Source organism: Coregonus lavaretus, assembly GCF_964263955.1.
Source record: "Coregonus lavaretus genome assembly, chromosome: 29".
Lineage (NCBI taxonomy): Eukaryota > Metazoa > Chordata > Actinopteri > Salmoniformes > Salmonidae > Coregonus > Coregonus lavaretus.
Genome location: NC_140016.1, coordinates 34,388,192 through 34,408,978, shown reverse-complemented (window position 1 = coordinate 34,408,978; position 20,787 = coordinate 34,388,192). Strand labels below are relative to the sequence as shown.

Genomic DNA, 20,787 nt, shown 5'->3' with positions numbered 1-20,787 from the left:
TAGACCCAAATACTAGTTCCTAGAAAGCCATATTTGTGAGCTCTTTACTCTTATATTCACAAGCTTAATGTGGCCCTTTCTCTACTTTCCCAGAGTAAGATGAACTCATGGATACCATTTTTATGTCTCTGTATCGAGTATGAAGGATGTTAGAGATAGTTTGCGAGCCAATGCTAACTAACGTTAGCACAATGACTGGAAGTCTACTTTATCTACTGCCCCAGACTCTCTGTGTCGTGTATAAAGGAAGTTAGAGGTAGTTCTGGAGTCCAGTCGTTGCGCTAACGCTGAAGTATCCTTTTTAAATTAACTCTCCAGTGTTTCCATATGTTTATGAAATATGACATATAATTCATTACAATATGAGTGAATTCGTTTTCCTTCCCCAAAAAATGGCAATTAAGTATGTTAAAAAGCAGCTTTTCTGTGTTGGAATGGTGTGGGTGTACCCCAACAACAGAATGGTGTGGGCGTATATCAGTCATTAAAAATATTAATGTGAATAGACTGCTCATTGCCCAGCTCATCCTCCTTACAAGGATGACATCAAATTCTATGAGGATTCTATAGCAAGCATTTTTTAAATTGTCTGTTTGAGAACAAATTTGAGGTGGGGTTTTAGAAGTGTTTTTCCTCAAATGTATGCTTTGGCCACAAATACGAGTATAGGACAAGTCAGTAACGTTAGTAACGTTACAGAATATGAACTTTTAAAGGTTCAAGGATCCACGGAAGCCATCTATTCCCATTTTCTAAACAAAACGATAGCAACATTATGTACCTTTTTAAAACATTGAACAAGTAAAGTTAAACAGTCCAGTTATGATACATTACAATCCATTTCAACATGGTGAGATCTCACCGCTGGAGTTTCATCAAAAGTGAAAATGTGATGAATTGTTTTAGTATAAATCAATTCTTAGGAATCCACTTTCCCATTCCACCTTTATGTTAATATAAAACAAAAGGCTTTAATAGAACTGTAATCCACTGCAAATGATCCCAGACTGTTTAATGGCTCTAAATAAATGTCACATAACTGCTCAGCTGATACTTGAATATCAGGTCCAATCTTCATTTGGCTGTGTCTTACGATTTTAAAGTTTGGGTTCCTTTCCGAGCCAAGGCCATTGTGATCCATGTTAATGGTTATTTAGATTCCAGAGCCATACTTGCCATGATCTTCTGTTAAGAATTATATTCCATTCAATCATTATTGCTCCCCTATTGAAGAGCCTGGTAATAAGTGAGGCAGGTCATTTAAATGTCATTGTGTGCTAGTGACTGTCACGACTTCCTCTGAAGCTGCCTCCTCTCCTTGTTCGGGCAGGCTTCTGCGTTCGTCGTCACCGGCCTTCTAGCCACTGCCGCTCCTCTTCTCATTATTCCATTTGTTTTGTCTTGTTTTTTACACACACCTGGTTCATATCCCCTTATCAGTCCCTGTATAAGTATTCCCTCTGCCCCCCATGTCTTTGTGTGTGATTGTTTCCATGTGGAGGTGTCGATAGCTCGGTGGAGCATTATGTACTTTATCGCCGGGATATTCACCCGTGTGTTTTGTTTTTCCCAGTGCGCCGTTAAGTCACACTGTAGTTGTTTTACGCATTGCTGTATTGGCCAAATAAACCATTATTCTGTGATTTACACCTCCTGCGCCTGACTCCGTCCAAATCACCCGCTACAGTGACCATGTTATAGAGCTTTAACTAGTGTTACTGGAGTCACTAGACCATAGACCAACATATGAGCATCAGGCAGGGACATTGTAGTCATAAACACTAGAAAGAAACAACATTTTTCACAGGGCTTGGGTTATTTTTGTGTTCAATCCCTTAGCAATCAGCGGACCCACACATGTTGATTGGGAATATAATTTCATTGGCCGTCTGCCTGTATCCATTAATCAACTCTCTCATTGGTACAGTACGGGGCGCTTTGATTCACCACCACAACAGTTGAAGATGAACTCAGCAATATATTTCTCATTATAACACCACACTCGACATAAATATTAATAGCATCGTTTTCAGCTTGTGGGCATGAATCATTTTTGTAGACAGGGAATTTTAACAGCCACCCATGCGTGCCCAAGAACAGTACATAAGCAAGGCGTCGTGATAAACAACCAGTGCATTACGGTACGGCCAAGAAAAAGAAACGACTATCCGAGCCACATATTCAAAGTGGCATTTATTCGATGTAGCTACTCACAGGGTACTTACGCAGCCTCTATGGATGTACAAATCTTAATTTGAACTTGCAGTTTGTCAATAGCAATGTATCAACAATGACTCAGTGTTATTTCTGATCGTGTTTATGAATATTTTGGCACATTACAAATGTCAGCATGCAGGATGCCGTTCACTGCAGTGGTGTATTGCTTCCATTGGTCATATGTTGTGTGTTACTTTGGACATGATGCTTTGAAGAATATGCCATTAATCAATGTGCGTATTGTCCTCAAATCTTTGTACTACAGTACAGTATTTCTCTTTGGCTTATAACACCCTTGCCAATGCATGTTAAACCGATTTTAAAGGGGGTTGACGGTGTATTAACCCTAGTTAAACGCTATTGAAAGGCTAGAGGTATATTAAGCAGTAGCGGTGTGTGGGTAAAATCACTGGGGCAATAATTGCATTGTTTGCTCTATAACATGTTAGTTCATATGCCTTGCCACCGTGATATATAGGCCTAAGGCCGAGACAATAAGAGGACACAGTGGCAGAATAAATTCAACCACACCTTTGTTTCATCACAAAACCGGAGAGCAACATCTGTCCACAAAGCATATTGCATGTACCAAACTGTTACATGACCTACAGCATGGTCAATCAAGTTAATGTTTCCGACATTTTCGGACTACTAAACAACTGTTGATTTAGAACCACAGAGAGTTACCGCAAGTCGCAAAGAAAACAGGAGCTGCCTCCACTATTCCAGCACCATTTCAACTTCAACATTTCAACATCACCAAATCACCTATGCACCATTTCAACTACAATACATGACCAAAAGTATGTGGACACCTGCTCGTCAAACATCTCATTCCAAAGTCATGGGCATTACCATTGTTACCATTGCCCCAGACCATTGTTCCTCCTCCACCAAACTTTACAGTTGGCACTATGCATTGGGGCAGGTAGTGTTCTCCTGGCATCCGACAAACCCAGATTTGTCCATCGGACTGTCAGATGGTGAAGCGTGATTCATCACTCCAGAGAACGCGTTTCCAAAGCTCCAGTCCAATGGTGGCGATCTTTACACCACTCCTGCCGACTCTTAGCATTGCGCACGGTGATCTTAGGCTTGTGTGCGGCTGCTCGGCCATGGAAACCCATTTCATGAAGCTCCCAACGAACAGTTCTTCTGCTGACGTTGTTTCCAGAGGCAGTTTGGAACTTGGTAGTGAGTGTTGCAACCAAGGACATATGATTTTTACGCAATACGCGCTTTAGCACTCACCGGTCCCGTTCTGTGAGCTTGTGTGGCCTACCACTTCGCGGCCGTTGTTGCTCCTAGACGTTTCCACTTCACAATAACAGCACACCAGGGCAGCCCTAGCAGGGCAGAAATTTGACAAACTGACTTGTTGGAAAGGTGGCATCCTATGATGGTGCCACATTGAAAGTCACTGAGCTCTTCAGTAAGGCCATTCTACTGCCAATGTTTATCTATGGAGATTGCATGGGTGTGGCTGAAATAGCCGAATCCACTAATTTGCAGGGGTGTCCACATAGTTTTGTATATATAGTGTATGCTTATTCTAATACAGTAACAATTAAAAGGTTTCAAAAACGGTTTAGTCTAATCAACGTAAGGTAAATATGATGTGGCTGTCCATGGTGCTGATTTCTGTGTGTGTGTGCATGTGTGTGTGTGTGTGTGTGTGTTTGAAAGTAGAAAAAACATGTTGACTCACCCTACTTATAGAGAAACACCAATGCCATCCTCCTCTCTTTCATACATTTACGTCATTTAGAGCGTCTGCTAAATGACGTAAATGTGCCCTTGAGCAAGACACTTAACCCTAATTGCTCCTGTAAGTCGCTCTGGATAAGAGCGTCTGCTAAATGACTAAAATGTAAAATGTAAATGTAAAATGTCGCCAAAACGGTCTATGACTCTGTCATACAGTAGGCTACACACTTTTAATTTTTGTTGTCCTGGCTAAAATGCTTGCTCGCTAGCCTAACTTCCTTTCATGGTTGGATGAGAATCGCCGTTATAATCGTTGCCCAGTATCGAGAATTAAGTAAAACCACAAGTCCAAATCCCTATCTCCATCCGTGGCTAATTTAGGAAAGGGCCAATTTTAGCTAGCTAGCTAGCCACTGGAGGACACAACAAAAGGAGATGCAACAATTCAGGTTTTTTCTGTCAGTGATGTTTGGCTTTTGTTGTGATGTGATTGGTGTGAAGCCAAATCCAAACTGGCGCCAGGACCAGTCACAGTTGAGCTCGCTCAGATTAGCTCAATGCTGTTTGGCTATTATTTTATAATGTTTTTATCAAAGGGAGGCCAAATGCTCGCTGGCTTCCCTTGCATTCAATGCTACGGGCGGCAACAATATCATACTCTTTTTGATCAGACAGCATCAGATAGATGGGCTACAGAGACAGAGGGGCGCTGTTTCGCTCGCTCGGATGCTTTCTCCGGTAAGATACATTCAGCCTCTTGCGAATTGAAGGAAAATTATGAAACACAGAGAGACAGAAGATGCATTATTTAGGTTTTTAGATTTCTTTATTGGTAAAGTTTTTGGGGAAGCCTGGCTTCCCTTGGCATTCATGAATACACGCCACTGATATTAAGCCTATTGAAAGGCTATAGATTGGAGCTATTGAGTTAAGTTGCCCCACTCACATGTATTATTGGTTAAATGACCTGTAAGTTAGGCTGAGGATGTTTTTGATTGGTCCTGTGTCTCCAGGTGTACAACCAACATTATAAGGCTGTGCTGGACGGCATGGAGACAGACAGCATCATGGAGATTGACCCCGCCCACAGCATTGAGCTCTTCAGGATGGGCAACGGTAGCAATGAGGTGCTCGAGATCCATGACTTCAAACATGTAAGTATTGATAAAATACACATTATGTACAGTACACTTTATGCATACTTCATTTACAGTCCCTTTTGTGTTGTTATTATTATAGTTTTGTGATTGAATTTGTGTTTGAGCCCTTTCTAAATTGTTCTTATATTGTGTAAAAGCATTTCTGTTCTCCTGAAATCATATCATCTTTTTTTTCCTGTTTTTTTCTCTCTCTCTCACGGAAAAAGCTGATGTGACAATGTGTGTCGTAAATAATACTAAATATCTAATAACAAGAGCTTTCAATTCCCTCTCATCACAATCCATTACCCACCACGAACACACACTTACACACACACAAAAAAGTGCTTTCTAGAACCTAAAAGGGTTATTCGGCTGTCCCCATAGGAGAATCCTTTGGAAAACCCGTTTTGGTTCCAGGTATTACCTTTTTGGGTTCCATGTAGAACCCTTTTCATAGAGGGTTCTACATGGAACCCAAAAGGGTTCTATCTGGAACCAAAAAGGTTTCTCCTATGGGAACAGCTGAAAAACCTTTTTGGAACCCTTTTTTCTAAGAGTGTACCTGATATCAAATATAAAACGAAATATCTAATAACAAGAGGTCTCAATTACGTCTCACACTCATACTCACACACAAGCACGTGCGCGTACACACACACACACACACACACACACACACACACACACACACACACACACACACACACACACACACACACACACACACCGAAGCATGCCTGTTGCTAGTTTCTCCTCCATCCCATCCAGTCTGAATTATCCACTTCTGTCAGTGAAGCAAATTCACCAAGAAAATGTGTTTGATTCCAGGCACTACCACGGGAGATGGCGAAACAAGTGAGCGAGCAGAATAATTCCAGCGTCATTGTGATTACAAAAGAAAAGAAGAGAGTGGAGGAAAACACAAACCTTATTATAAGTTATACTAAGTGTTAGCTGAGGGGGGGGGGGGGGTTGAAATCATTTTTTAAAAGAAAGGATATTTCAAGTCATTACAAATTCAAAAGCCACCTTAAAAACAATCTCCGTCAAGCCCAAGGGCTGTGGATGAGGAATTGAAATGGGCAGATAATGCCACTTCTTTTGTTTCAGGTTAATACAGGGAACATGCTGCAGGAAGAACCTAGGGAACAAGAAGTGGAGATAAGAATACCAGTAAAAGGCAGGACTGGCATTCAAGCATATTCACCAGTCTATTAAATTACAATCATTATGGTCACAAGAACTGATAAAAATACCAGTAGAGACATGACTGGCATTCAAGCATATTCAACAGTCTATTATATGAGAATAATTATGGTCACATAGTGCAACTACCACCAACACATCTAATGTATTTCTATGTAGCTCTTCTAAAAAATATATATTTTCGTCTATCATTTCATTTATAATTTGATGCAAACCATGGTTCATATTGACAGCATCATTATGTATTTTGAAGGTTACTCTCTTTTGTTTAAAATTCTATCTGGAACTAGAGTAAAGCTCTAAATCATTCATATTACACAATCAATTACCTTCAAACAATATTAAAATAAGCAATAATACAAGAATACATTTCAAATATTGAGGGGCAAGAGTATAGACGAGAGTAGGCCTACCTCAATTCCAGTTTTCCAGAACCTTGAGCTAGACATCAATACAAACTTGTGTTCATCAAATTGATTCAATCTAAGAATGATCCCTTTTTATGTGAACTAAAATACAAGTCTGCCAGATTACCTGTATGAGCAACATACAGTAGCTCAAGTCATATCAATCAAAATGCTATGCTATACTGTAATTATCTGCTTTACATTTAGTCATTAAATAATCTATATGTTCCTTAAACTACATATTGTTTCTCAGATATTCCAATATCCAAAGATGACATTGTTTATTGTTTACGGCCAGCGACATGAATCCTGGGTTGTGTCCATTAGACTCAAAACAGAAGAAAATTGACTGAAAGAGGAAGAAACTATCTTTATTTTTCCCCCTTTCGTGCCTTAATGAGCACAACCCTGAACACGACCGTGAATGAAAGGAAATCACTAACAGAGGTGCAGCAACTCAGAGATAATATTTAATGGCATGGGTTTAGGGTCCCCGTTCACAGGAGCCGGTAGAATGAGCATCCATGTTTGTTTCCTCAACACATTACTTGGGCTGACACTCACAAGATGCAAGATGCAGGAAGAGATGGGAATATAGAGCCCTAGTGACAATGATTAGTACAGCGTCCCCTAACCTTTCTGCAATGGCGACGCAATGAGCCCTCCAAACAAATCATTGTTCAGTTGGGAAGCTTAAAGCTGTCAGTGTATGTGTAGTGGGTTTAATAAGGGGCGAGTGGCGAGCCGGTATTATGAAATTGTTTATTAAACCTTGCATCCTTTTCCCATTTATTATCCCCATAATGATGTGTATTTTCTGGTTGACCAACTCCGTTAATCATTGCATCACATCACGAGATTGTCCTTTTTCTCTCTCTGTAGCGGCGCTTGCCATTACAGTAAATTTAAACGGGCTCATCACAATAAAGTCAGGCATAAACATTATACTTCTGTGTCGCCGACTACATTTACATTTTAGTCATTTAGCAGACGCTCTTATCCAGAGCGACTTAAAGTTAGTGAGTGCATACATTTTCATACTGGCCCCCCATGGGAATCGAACCCACAACCCTGGCATTGCAAACGCCATGCTCTACCAACTGAGCTACAAGGAGGCCTATTGCAGTGTTTTATAGGCAATTGTAGACAAGGGGATTATGACAGGCATTGCTTCGTATCGTGTCGTGGTGTGTGACCTCTAAAGACAAGTGGAATAGAACGTCCGTATTTCTAAGTTAACGCTAATTTAAAGAAGTCGGAAAGGCATTAGAGCTCTACGCCATGTAGATGTAATTAAATTATGATTGAATCAAGTCCATTTTCATGCCACCACTTATCGTGATACAATGTTAAGGCGAGCGTGGCCGGTGAAGATCCAGCACTCTATTCTCATACGCTCATGACTCTATGGTATTCTGTGGTAGCCCTAGAGACGGCACGTGTTACAATCTCATATGCTTTCGTGGGCTTTCAGACTTATTCCAGGAGAACTACTTAGTCAAACAGATAATGGCACACAGAAAGATAATTAACAGATATGTCTGCTTTGTTGAAATAGGCTTTCTCCTGTTGTCGTCAAATTGAAAAGGCCCTGAATTCCACAAGGTGGAGGATCATCAATGGCACTGAAAAGAGTGGCTTTTCACTAGGCTGCACAGATTAAGAGAGTGACAGGGACCTATGACTGACTAATTCAGCAGGGGCAGCCTCCGTAGAGACACTGGATGCATTCCATATACAGTGCCTTCAGAAAGTATTCACACACCTTGACTTTTTCCACATTTTGTTGTATTACAAAGTGGGATTAAAATGGATTTAATTGTCATTTTTTGTCAACAATCTACACAAAATACTCTGTAATGTCAAAGTGGAAGAAAAAGACTAACATTTGTAAAAACTAAAACATATGAAAAATAAAACACTAATACATCTTGACTAGATGAAAATGTATGTACTCACTAACTTTAAGTCTCTCTGGATAAGAGCGTCTGCTAAATGACTAAAATGTAAATGTAAAAATGTAAAGTCGGAGGTTTACATACAGTTAGGTTGGAGTCATTAAAACTAGTTTTTCTACCACTCCACAAATTTCTTGTTAACAAACTATAGTTTTGGCAAGTCGGTTAGGACATCTACTTTGTGCATGACACAAGTAATCTTTCCAACAATTGTTTACAGACAGATTATTTCACTTATAATTCACTGTATCACAATTAATTAATAAATCATTCTCTCTACTATTATTTTTACTAGGATTAAATGTCAGGAATTGTGAAAAACAGAGTTTAAATGTATTTGGCTAAGTTGTATGTAAACCTCCGACTTCAACTGTACGTATTCAACCTCCGGAGTCAATACATGTTAGAATCACCTTTGGCAGCGATTACAGCTGTGAGTCTTTCTGGGTACGTCTCTAAGAGCTTTGCACACCTGGATTGTACAATATTTGCACATTATTCTTTTAAAAATTCTTCAAGCTCTGTCAAGTTGGTTATTGATCATTGCTAGAAAGCCATTTTCAAGTCTTGCCACAGATTTTCAAGCCAATTTAAGTCAAAACTGTAACTAGGCCACTCAGCAACATTCAGTGTCGTCTTGGTAAGCAACTCCAGTGTATATTTGGCCTCGTGTTTTAGGTTACTGTCCTGATGAAAGGTGAATTTGTCTCCCAGTGTCTGTTGGAAAGCAGACTGAACCAGGTTTTCCTCTAGGACTTTGCATGTGCTTAGCTTTATTCAGTTTCTATTTATCCCCCCAAAAAACTCCCTAGTCCTTGCCGATGACAAGCATACCCATAACATGATGCAGCCACCACCATGCTTAAAAATATGAAGAGTGATACTCAGTGATAATTTGTGTTGGATTTGCCTCAAACATAACATTTTGTAATCAGGACAAAAAGTTAATTGCTTTGTCAAATTTTTATCCATCCTCAGTTTTCTCCTATTACAGCCATTAAACTCTGTAACTGTTTTAAAGTCACCATTGGCCTCATGGTGAAATCCTTGAGCGGTTTCCTACCTCTCCAGGAACTGAGTTAGGAAGGATGCCTGTATCTTTGTAGTGACTAGGTGTGTTGATACACCATCCAAAGTGTAATTACTAACTTCACCATGCTCAAAGGGATTTTCATTGTCTGCTCTTTTTTTATACCCATCTACCAATAGGTGCCCTTCTTTGCGAGGCATTGGAAAATCTCCCTGGTCTTTTTTGTTGAATCTGTGTTTGAAATTCACTGCTCGACTGAGGGACCTCACAGATAATTGTATGTGTGGGGTACAAATATGAGGTAGTCATTCAAAAATCATGTTAAACACTATTATTGCACACAGAGAGTCCATTTAACTTATGTGACTTGTTAAGCAAATATGTATTTTTTCTTGCCATAACAAAGGGGTTGAATATTTATTGACTCAAGACATTTCAGCTTTTCATTTAAAATGTATGTTAAAAAAGAAATACAAACATAATTCCACTTTGACATTATGGGGTATTGTGTGTAGGCCAGTGACATAAAATCTACATTTAATCAATTTTAAATTCAGGCTGTAGCACAACAAAATGTGGAAAAAAAATCAAGGGGTGTTAATGCTTTCTGAAGGCACTATACAGGGAAAAGGGTGCCATTTGGGTTGAAACCGCTGCTTCGCCCTAGGAAATGTCGCTTGGCTCTCCTGCTTGAGATATCCTCCCTATGAAGTATTGTTTAGACAGGAAGAACCCCTTGTTTTTTACTCTGTCTGTTCTAAAAGCGAGGTTTGTGTTGTAGGAGCTGAGCTGTCTTTGAATGTGCTGTAATCTAGAAGGAGGTAGAAAAAAGGTAGAAGGAGAAAAACGAAGCTAGAGAAGATCATAAGGAACCTCTGCATCCTCATTAGGTTCTAACTTCTCTTAGTTATTAAGAACTTCGATTTTTCTTTAAGAGACTGAAGAAACAGTTTGAAAAATTATATCGCCCTGTCGCTATGCCGTTCCACATCACAGACAAAATAATGAATGATACATATCTGAATTTTGGATTATTCCATCTCTCTTTTTCCCCTCAAAGGGAATCACAGGTATCCGGTTTGCCAAACATCAGAGGTGTTACATCAAGACCCAGACCAGGGAGCTTCCTAAAGTGACAGAGGTGGCAACCTTGAACACAGAGATACTGGTACAGTATGAATATCTGCAACTCTCTGACTCACTCTGTGTGAGTGTGTGTGTGTGTGTGTGTGTGTGTGTGTGTGTGTGTGTGTGTGTGTGTGTGTGTGTGTGTGTGTGTGTGTGTGTGTGTGTGTGTGTGTGTGTGTGTGTGTGTGTGGAGGAAAATATGCATTTTGCAGGGGTAGTAGGAATAAACAGAGAAGAGGAGTCGGAGAGCTGTGCTCAAACACTCACCCTGACCATCCGCTCTTCTCTGCCCTCTCCCGCTGAAGTGTAATCTCCGCATCCAGCGCACAAGAAACCATCTGAAAGCTGCCCACCAACCCCCTTTGTGGCTCACATCAAATGGTGTTTGCTGTCAATCTTGAACTAATATAAATGTGTAATCGTACTCCTCCAAAGACTTGACCAAAATAGCCTAAAGGGGTAAGTGTGAAAGAGAATGTAAGAGAGGGATCTGAGGAAGAGGTATAAGCCATTAAAGGGTGCGTATATGTCTCTCCTTCTCCGAACTTCGAGCGATTAATTTCACTTCTCCTGGCCTAATAGCCGTATGTGAAGTTTGGCGGATGAATCCCTCACGCAATATTTTCAGCCTCTACCATCCTCCACTCTCATTTACATTTTACACATGGCTCCAACGGAGCTGGGAAATATCGAAATGATATTCCCAGCTACATAAAAATATAAAAATGTTTGTTCCATTGTCATGCCAAGTAAATCCCAGATATCCCTTTCTGACTAATACTAATTGTTCAGCCTGTACCATATTCCCTTCCATTGTTGTCTTCTTTTGCGCATTGTGAAACCTAATTAGACTTCTGTGGAATCAATCAGATAGGAGCCTTGGCGTTGGCTGTGGTGAGGAGAAGAGAGGAGGGAGAGGTTCTCCAGAGGATAGGAGAAGACACTTGGTGTGTGATTAGAGCAAGGATGCACACACACTTAATCACATACACACACACACGAGCGTGCAGACACACACATATGCGCACACTCAGGCTTAGCTCACAATCACACTGGATTAGTGAAGACCAAGTCCCATAATATTATTATATTGTTACATAGCCTTTCTACTGTGGAAATGTCAAGTTATGACACACTACAGTACTGTGTAAATGACACCCTTAAGTACACTGTGCAGTGCATTTCTTAATCAAATTATGTATTCATGTATTTGTTAACTATTAACACATTGTAATTAATTAAGTAATTATATATCTTGTCAATGTATTTATTTATCATTTACTCATGTTAACTACTACATTATGTCATACTAATTCATATAACCTTATTGTAAGGTGTTACCGGTATTGTATAACACACCGGTACTGAACAACTAACCTCTCTGACCTTTGACCTCTTGTATACTTCCCCTACAATAGATAGTAGAAAGTGATCCACGGTCCATCAGAATCCACACACTCGTGGCATGGGAGGCCTCCATCTCGCAGCCAAGTCTCCTTTAAGGTCCTGACTGTGTTACGACCATGTGAACCACAGAGGGGTTAATTAAAATCAAAACAGCTTTTGCTGCTGCTCGGCTCAGCCCCAGCCGAGCCAAGCTGCGGGCTATGTGAACGTGGGCTCAGTGCGGGGCGTCTGGGGCTTCAGATTCTCAGAGGTGAGGTGAAAACAATGCAGCCGGTGGAGAAACTGTGAGTGGCTGATAAGGAAATAAAGCAACCGGGGAGTAGAACCAGGTGACAAACATGAATTGTTTGCCGCCGGTATCTTCAGCCATTTTCACTTTGTTCCTCGTATGAAATGATGGGAGGCTGTAATCCCTGAGCCTCCCCTAGTTTCCCTCCAGTCTTGAAGCTGATGAAATTGCCGTTGTCCTCCTACTTCAGACAGTAGAACAGAGTGTTTTTGAATCTCTTCTTGCTACTCTGGGTAACCACTTAATATGTATTGCCACAACCAGCCTAGCTGGCAAGGAAACCTCCCACTCAGATAAAAAAAAACTAAAAAAACAAATGACAAACAATGCATGGAAAAACACTTTACCTGACACACAGCGTCAGAACACTTTATGACACGGTCATAACCATGTCATAATGTGTCATAACAGCTGACATAACTAATATCATAACTGTTATAATATGGTCATAACACTGCCATGACACATATATTTAGACCTGTTGCGACATATATTGTGTTATTTTATGGCTGGCTATGACACCTACATAAGAGTGTCAAAACCCACAAAACCTACCACAGTAGTTATTTTATGGCTGTCTATGACACCTACATAAGTGTCAAAACCCACAAAACCTACCACACAAGGCAAAACATTCCATTACACCATAGCTTATGTCGCAACATTATGTTTGTTATATATATCTTTTTTTTTTTATTGACCATGTTTAATTATCATTCTAATTGCGCACACATTGATGTCAGATATGCACCTACCCCAATGCTCTGTTGCTGATGACTGGGATGAATGCAGGAGCAGATTTCAGGAGCAGGACAAGACACCCTCTTTTTGACTGATGACTGATATAAAGGCAGGTACGTGATATGCCTATCTGGCTTTTATGATTATGATGGTCATAATGCTTCTTGACAGTCATAAAGTGTATTTTCTTAGTCCCAAGTAAAGTTACACAGAATGCATAAATAGACAAACTTTCAAACGAAAGGAAACTTTTTGGCAGGGAAAAAAATAATTTTGTTTTTACACTCTTATGTAGGTGTCATAACCAGCCATAAGATAATGCAATATATGTCACAACAGGTGTAAATACATGGGTCATGACAGTGTTATGACCATATTATGACAGGTTATGACCGTGTCATAACGTGTTATGACACTGAGTGTCAAGTAAAGTGTTACCAAAGTGTGGAATGGCTTTACAGTATGGGAGACTGCCAGATGGGACGTAATGTCATATACAGGTCATGTATATCGAGGGTCTTATGATGTCATGAGAAAATCTTCATTGCTCCATGACAAACACAAGTGACTTACTGTATCAGCATGTGTCACAAAGTTGCACCCTTAGGACATTGGTGTGAGAGAGGGCAAGTGTATGTTCATTACAGTATGACACTGAATGTGTGTGGAATGTAGTTACATAGGCTCAGAGCAACAGGAAATAAATAATTAGTCTGACATCTAATACAAAATGTCTTTACTTAAGCAGTGTCCAATATTCGATACAAGACAGCTTAAATTATGATATAACTGCATCAACTGCGTCATAAAATCATTATCGCATCGTCTTTGTACTTGTCGATTGGTCTTTTAAAATCACTATTCCACACAAGCCATGATAAACTTAAACATTGCCCAGAGAGCGGTCTCCTTTTGCAACTTATTGGTCTTGTTTCTCAACTGCAAAGTAAAAGTCAGATTACAGTGCTCTGTGTCGTGACCTCCATTTCCTCATTTCGGGGTGGTTTCCTTAGTTGCTCGGCTTCAGCGGTTTTGCAGTCCAATTAGGGAGGTCTGTTTGTGTTTCCTGACCTTCATTTTAATTTCTGTAGTTCAGGAGGAGCGAACGCCGCCAGAGCCCCCCTAGTCCTCCTCTGAGTGGTCATTAGCTTAGCCCGATCCGGACCAGGCTAAAAATGAGCTGAAAAAAAGAGTGAGAGCAAACTGTCAAGCTGCTTGTCTAAGCACAAACCTGGCTCGGCTAGCGCTTGAGTGGCTGAGTGGCCACGTCGCTACGCAACGTATTCTTTCATCTGGCTGGAATGAGGTGCGAGTTCATCTCCGCAGGCTCATTGATGTCATGTCACTTCACAACAAACAGTTACAGCGAGACGGCAGAGCGGACCGTAATTTAGAATAAAGACAGAATCAGTAAGGGGTGAGAAAGGAAGGGAGGGAGAGTCGAGAGTGCACAACCTAATATAAATTATACCGGCTCCAACCATAGCCCGGGGATACGACATCAAGATCAACTAATGTGCAATTAAGCTTCAGACGAGGAGAGAATCACCTTGTAAAAACATTTGTCAAGTAAACTGTTTGCTGTTCTCTCCAGCTGCTAATTAACGAGGCACTGGGAAGAGGGGTTTGTTTGCCGACCTATTTACATATACATAAAGAAACACATCCGGCACGGTAGTGGAATGCGGCATTGCCAAACCCCTTTTTATACATCTCTTAGATAGCAGTGACACGTATTCCCTATCATTAACCACTAATAGTTTACTTTACAGCTCATGAACTACAGAATAAACAAATTAAGCATGTCGCTAGTGCTGTGAGCTGAATGCGGTAATAGGGGATGGGTGAGGGAAGAGGACGCTATGCTTTATTACTGTGTCTGTCGGATTTAACGATATTGCAGCCTTTCGCGACACAATAAAGTATAAAGCAAAGTCGTTTCAAAGTCAAATCTATGCCGTCGTCAGATTCTTGTATTGTTGTTGGGGAGAAAGGGCAGCTTTTGAGGCCTGAGAGGAAGAAACACAAAACGAGGAGGAATTCAAGGCTAGCGGGAGTCAGCAGGAGGCAGGAAGTGGCGGGACTCCCAGTGGGCAATAAGGGGTGATGAACAAAGGGACGTGGCCAGGGCTTGTGCGCTGTGGCTCTGGGGAGAGAGGGCTGAGAATGCAGAGGGCATAGAACTGAGGGCTGAGTGTGTGTGTGTGTTTTTTGTGTGTTTCCTCTCCCTGACAGGTGGGCAAGACAGAGGGCATGGACATGCAGGTGGTGGAGGACTCCCAGGTGTGGGTGCCTGCTGAGGAGCCCATCACTAACCCAGCTTTCCTCTTCAACTCCAAGATCTGGGAGATATGCCAGGAGCTACCCATCCACTGGATCCATCCCTCCCCCATGGGAGGTACAGGGCACCGGGGTCTCTCCACCCCTCTCCTCTCTCGTTCTCGCATCACTTTGAAAATGGTGGGATGAGAGATTTCGAGGGTCATTTGTAAAGTTGTCTACTGATTAGGCTTCTTTTTAGCGACCAGAAAAAGATGTCTACCTGGTTGTAATCTGGTTATCTGACCATATAACAACCAAAATATGATATTGTTCCCAAGCGTCTTGACGTTATTATAAAAAAGACATTTTACCTGGTTGTAATCTGGTTATATGGTCTATTCAACCAGAATGACGTCATTATGACATCCCATGCCAAATTCTCTGTGCTTGTATACACTGCAGCAGTTTAAAGAATGGTAAGCCTCTCAGTAAACCAGCCAGATTCATTTACAGTAGAATGCAGGCTTTTTCAAACAGGAGAAGAAAAATAAGTTTCTGCTGTGATCCGGTAAAGTACATCAACAGCTATTCTGTGTACCTTTTGGTGCAGATGCTGAGTTCCACGAGGTGGAGGATGAGGAGGACATTCCTGATGCTGAGGTCGGAGGTCACCGCGTCGCCCGTGACATCCTGGACCAGGTTCCTGTCAACGATTATGTACGTACTGTACTGGGGCTGCATCTGAAATTGCACCTTATTCCCTACTGTATATCGTGCACTAGGTCAAAAATATACTGAACAAAAATATAAACGCAACTTGCAACAATTTCAAAGATTTGGCTGAGTTACAGTTTATATAAGGAAATCATTAGGCCCTAATCTATTGATTTCACATGACTGGGCATTGACACAGCCATGGGTGGGCCTGGGAGGGCATAGGCCCACCCACTTGGGAGCCAGGACGACCCACTGGGGAGCCAGGCCCAGCCAATCAGAATGAGTTTTTCCCCACAAAAGGGCTTTATTACAGACAGAAATAAAACAACATTGAAGGCGGCTTAGGATAGAGAAATGACAACAGCTCTGGTGGACATTTCTGCAGTCAGCATGCCAATTGTACGCTCCCTCAAAACTTCAGACATCTGTGGCATTGTGTTGTGTGACAAAACTGCACATTTTAGAGTGGCCTTTTATTGTACCTGTGTAATGATCATGCTGTTTAATCAGCTTCTTGATATGCCACAACTGTCAGGTGGATGGATTATGTTGGCAAAGGAGAAATGCTCACTAAACTGTAAACACATTTGTGAGAAATAAGCTTTTTATGCGTCTGGAAAATTTCGGGGATCTTTTATTTCACCTCATGAAACATGGGACCAACACTTTACATGTTGCGTTTATATTTTTGTTCAATGTGTATATATAGGGCCTATACACTGAGTATACAAACATTAAGAACACCTGCTCTTTCCATGACATAGACTGACCAGGTGAATCCAGGTGAAAGCTATGATCCCTTATTGATGTCACTTGTTAAATCCACTTCAATCAGTGTAGATGAAGGGGAGGAGACGGGTTAAAGAAGGATTTTTGTGCCTTGAGACAATTGAGACATGGATTGTGTATGTGTGCCATTCAGAGGGTGAATGGGCAAGACAAAATATTTAAGTGCCTTTGAACAGGGTATGGTAGTAGGTGTCAGGTGCACCGGTTTGTGTCAAGAACTGCAACGCTGCTGGGTTTTTCATGCTCAACAGTTTTCCATGTGTATCAAGAATGATCCACCACCCAAAGGCCATCCAGCCAACTTGACACAACAGTGGGAAGCATTGGAGTCAACATGGGCCAGCATCCCTGTGGAATGCTTTCAACACCTTGTAGATGCCCCGATGAATTGAGGCTGTTCTGAGGGCAAATGGGGGGTGCAACTCAATATTAGGAAGGTGTTCCTAATGTTTGATATACTTTGTGTATCCAGTAGTTCACTTCTTTTGAACTAGTGGATGCACACCAAGACCTAAGTTCTCCTTAGTTTCTTTGTGCATAGAAATCGCTCGCTAATTGATGCTGACTTTCATGGCATAAAACGGACTTGTCTTTGTGTACCACAGGGCATAGAAATTGCTCAATATATCTGTTTAAATGAACTTGCCTTGCTTAAGACTCTCTTAATGTCTCTCCATTAATGGAGAGGAATATATAGCCTTCAAAGGCAGCCTTTCTTGTCTTTTTCCGGGCGAAGGCAGGCAGCTAGCACCGTACAAAGCAACACTCCCAAGGACACTCATTACTGAATAGATAGGCTACATTTATTAATTATGCTTTAATTATCAAGTCAAGAAAGAAAAGTGTCAAGCGGCCAAAATGCCACATTTTTGTGCATGTGAGCGGCTTAGTACTCCATGATTAATTACCCTTGACACACACATACACGCAAAGGTAAACGTACATACTGTACACATGCACACAGGTAGGTGGGCCAGCATGCATACACACATACACACACCGCAGCCATAATATTAACATTTATCAGGCTGGACCCAGAAATACCTGCCTGCGTGCATGCACTCTCCTCCTATCTACCTCTCCTCCTCTATTCCTCCCCTCCTCCCTGCTCATCCTCTATGGCCGCAGCTGCAATGCTATGTACTGAGATGAAACCCGCTCCCCTTTATAAATGTTCCACTGCTATCATCCAAGGTAATACTGCACCTAGCTAAATCTCCAACCGGCCCATTCCATGGCCACAGCCTGTCAGTGTTTGTGGGCCCGGCAGATAACAAAGGCCTTTGTGACCGACGGAGGGGGAGGCGGTTTAGTTATAAGTGGGGAGTCTGAAGTTGCTGTTGAGTGGGATGCCGACATAGACCTTGATCTTTTGTAGAGCGCCGATTCTTACCCTCCACCTGATCTGGCCTCCACCGTGGCCCCTTGCCTGACCGCCACTGGAGCCCCTGGTTTCGTATTGACGCGGGTTATTTCGATGCGGCCTGACTTTTTTCATTAGAGTAGCAGTGACAGAGGTGGGGAGATATATGGGGCCGACCTTTAGCCGCGGTTGCCACGGTGGAGCATTCGCACGGCGCTGAGGCAGCGGCCCTGGATATCTCTCCGACTGAATAACTATCATCCGACATCGCTGGAGGAGCCGCATCACTGTCCTTGACCTAGATAGGGGAAGGAAAAGCCTTCATATATGATTGGGCAGCAGGACTCAGTCGATCAAGCTGGCACTCACATGTTCTGTGCCGGTTTTGGGCCGGTTGGAGGTTGGCGGTTGGATGGTTGGTGGTGGGCCATGGTGTGACCCTGTACCTCTGCCCTCTTTGCCAGCCAAAGCTAGCGTTGAAACAACAAGGCTGCCCATGCATGAGTTGGCAGTGATGGTTCACAGGAGACCGAGGGTAAACAGAAGCTGTAAATACCTCCTCTGCTCCCTGAGCGTAAGCTACGCCAAACTGTAAACACAGATACTGCCTGGGCCTGTGTGGCTCAGTTAGTAAGAGCATGGCGGGTGGTGCTAATGACGTCAAGGTCGTGGGTTCATGTCCCACATACTGTACACCTACTAAAAATGTATGCAAGTTGCTTTGGATAAAAGCTAAGTGGCATATTTTACTAATATGTTTCATATTTCATATTATATTTCCCCTTGACTTTAACCATTAGAGGTTTCACCCTTGCCTGCATAATGAGAAAATGTGGCTTTTGATGTGGATGATGAGACCACACAATTAGCACTGGGAGTGCAAGGCAGTACCTGCTGCAAATTAGTCGTCGCTTCTCGATTCACTTCCTCCTTATTATTGAATGACTGACTGAAAGTTTTCGACTTGACAGACTGATCAAACCTTTGATATGATGTTATGCATGAGGTGCCGTTTCGGTGTGTGATGAAGTCAGAAATCCGACGGAGTGAGGGTAATGACTTTTCCCCGTCGTTATGCTGCTTGTTTGTGACGAGCACAGATTTCCCAGGGTGTCCCATTCTGAACACCCGCCGTCATTGAAGAGGGGAATTTAAAGCAAAAATGATTAATATGCGCTTTAAAAAAGGATGCCTCTGATTAATTTGTCTCAGAAGTACAATGCCAACTTATTGTCTGTTTGTTTTTGTAATCACCCATTATTTGAATAAATATATTTCCATTCATTTTCCCAAACTGAAGCTCTGGTTTTGGATTTCATACCATCACAGTTTTAGCTGTGAGGCGGCTGATAAGATTATTGTCTGTGTTGTTTCCATAATAGATTGTTGCCTCGCAGCTGATGACTCTAAACTTACTAAAATCATCAATCAGTAATTGCCCACCAGCCATTGTCAGAGTCGTAAATCAAACACACCTTTTGCATATCATCCTTTTTTTCTTTCCGAGCTGTTAGTCCCCGATGTTAGGAGTATGTAATGTTAGTCCATTTATCATCTGTCACAGCAGTTGTGATTTGAATCCTACTTACTGCACTGTGTTTGTATTGTGGATTTATTATGCTGGCTCCAAAAGTTATGGGAGGCTGAATGTAGCTTAACACCAGCCACAAACAATAGAGTCAACAACATCTGTGAGACCCTGGACCATTTAGTGCCCTGTAAACTATTTCCTGTGACTAATACTGCCTTTCTAGGAAAGTAGCCAAACAACTTCCAGTCCACACCGCCCATAATTAACTGTAGAGGAGAAATTAGGGTCAAAGCTGTGTTCCTATGGGTCCCAGGCCTTTTAAAGACTGGGAGGAAACAATTACCTTGCATTGTTCCCCCTCTCAATGGATTTCTGTTCTGTTTTATTTGTCTTCTGTTACGAAAGGCTGACTCATAAGCAAAGGCAAAGCGCCAGGTAAAGTCCGAAGGGGGGACGATTGGTCTCTTTCATCTAAGCTATTTAACCAGACAGTGCTGGATTGTCTCTGAAGATTTAGTCAAATTCTCTCACTGCAGGAGATTTGAAAACGTTGTCAAATGCCTGTATCTGTGCAGCTCTGAGAGCGCTTTAAGTGGCACTTCTCTGAGCCCAATTCAGAATTGCCCTCGATCAAAGGCATGGCACTCAGCCCTAACACCGTCTGGAGAGGGCATGCGCCCGGAGGACTGGCACAATGGAAAAAGCCAAGGGCCATTCATTCTGCCCAATTTACCTTTCATTTGGGTATCATTTAGGCCTTATATAAATTCACACCCATTCGACGCAAGCAAATAAAAGGATCCTTGTTAGTCGATCATTACTTGCCTAGTTGCTTTAGGAATGTGTCATCCACTTAAAGTCAAGGTCAGGGGGAGGGCGCCCAAGACAAAGAG

General features: G+C 41.8%; 1 protein-coding gene across 1 annotated transcript in view; it reads left to right on the top strand.

Annotated features, from left to right (window-relative positions):
- The window catches only part of tnmd (tenomodulin), a 99,834-nt gene that overhangs the window by 76,818 nt on the left and 2,229 nt on the right, over positions 1-20,787 (top strand). Inside the window, exons 3-6 of the mRNA XM_084147053.1 lie at positions 4,938-5,078; positions 10,728-10,835; positions 15,468-15,630; positions 16,105-16,211. Coding sequence (XP_084003179.1) covers positions 4,938-5,078; positions 10,728-10,835; positions 15,468-15,630; positions 16,105-16,211 — 519 coding nt within the window. The remainder of the gene's footprint in view (positions 1-4,937; positions 5,079-10,727; positions 10,836-15,467; positions 15,631-16,104; positions 16,212-20,787) is intronic.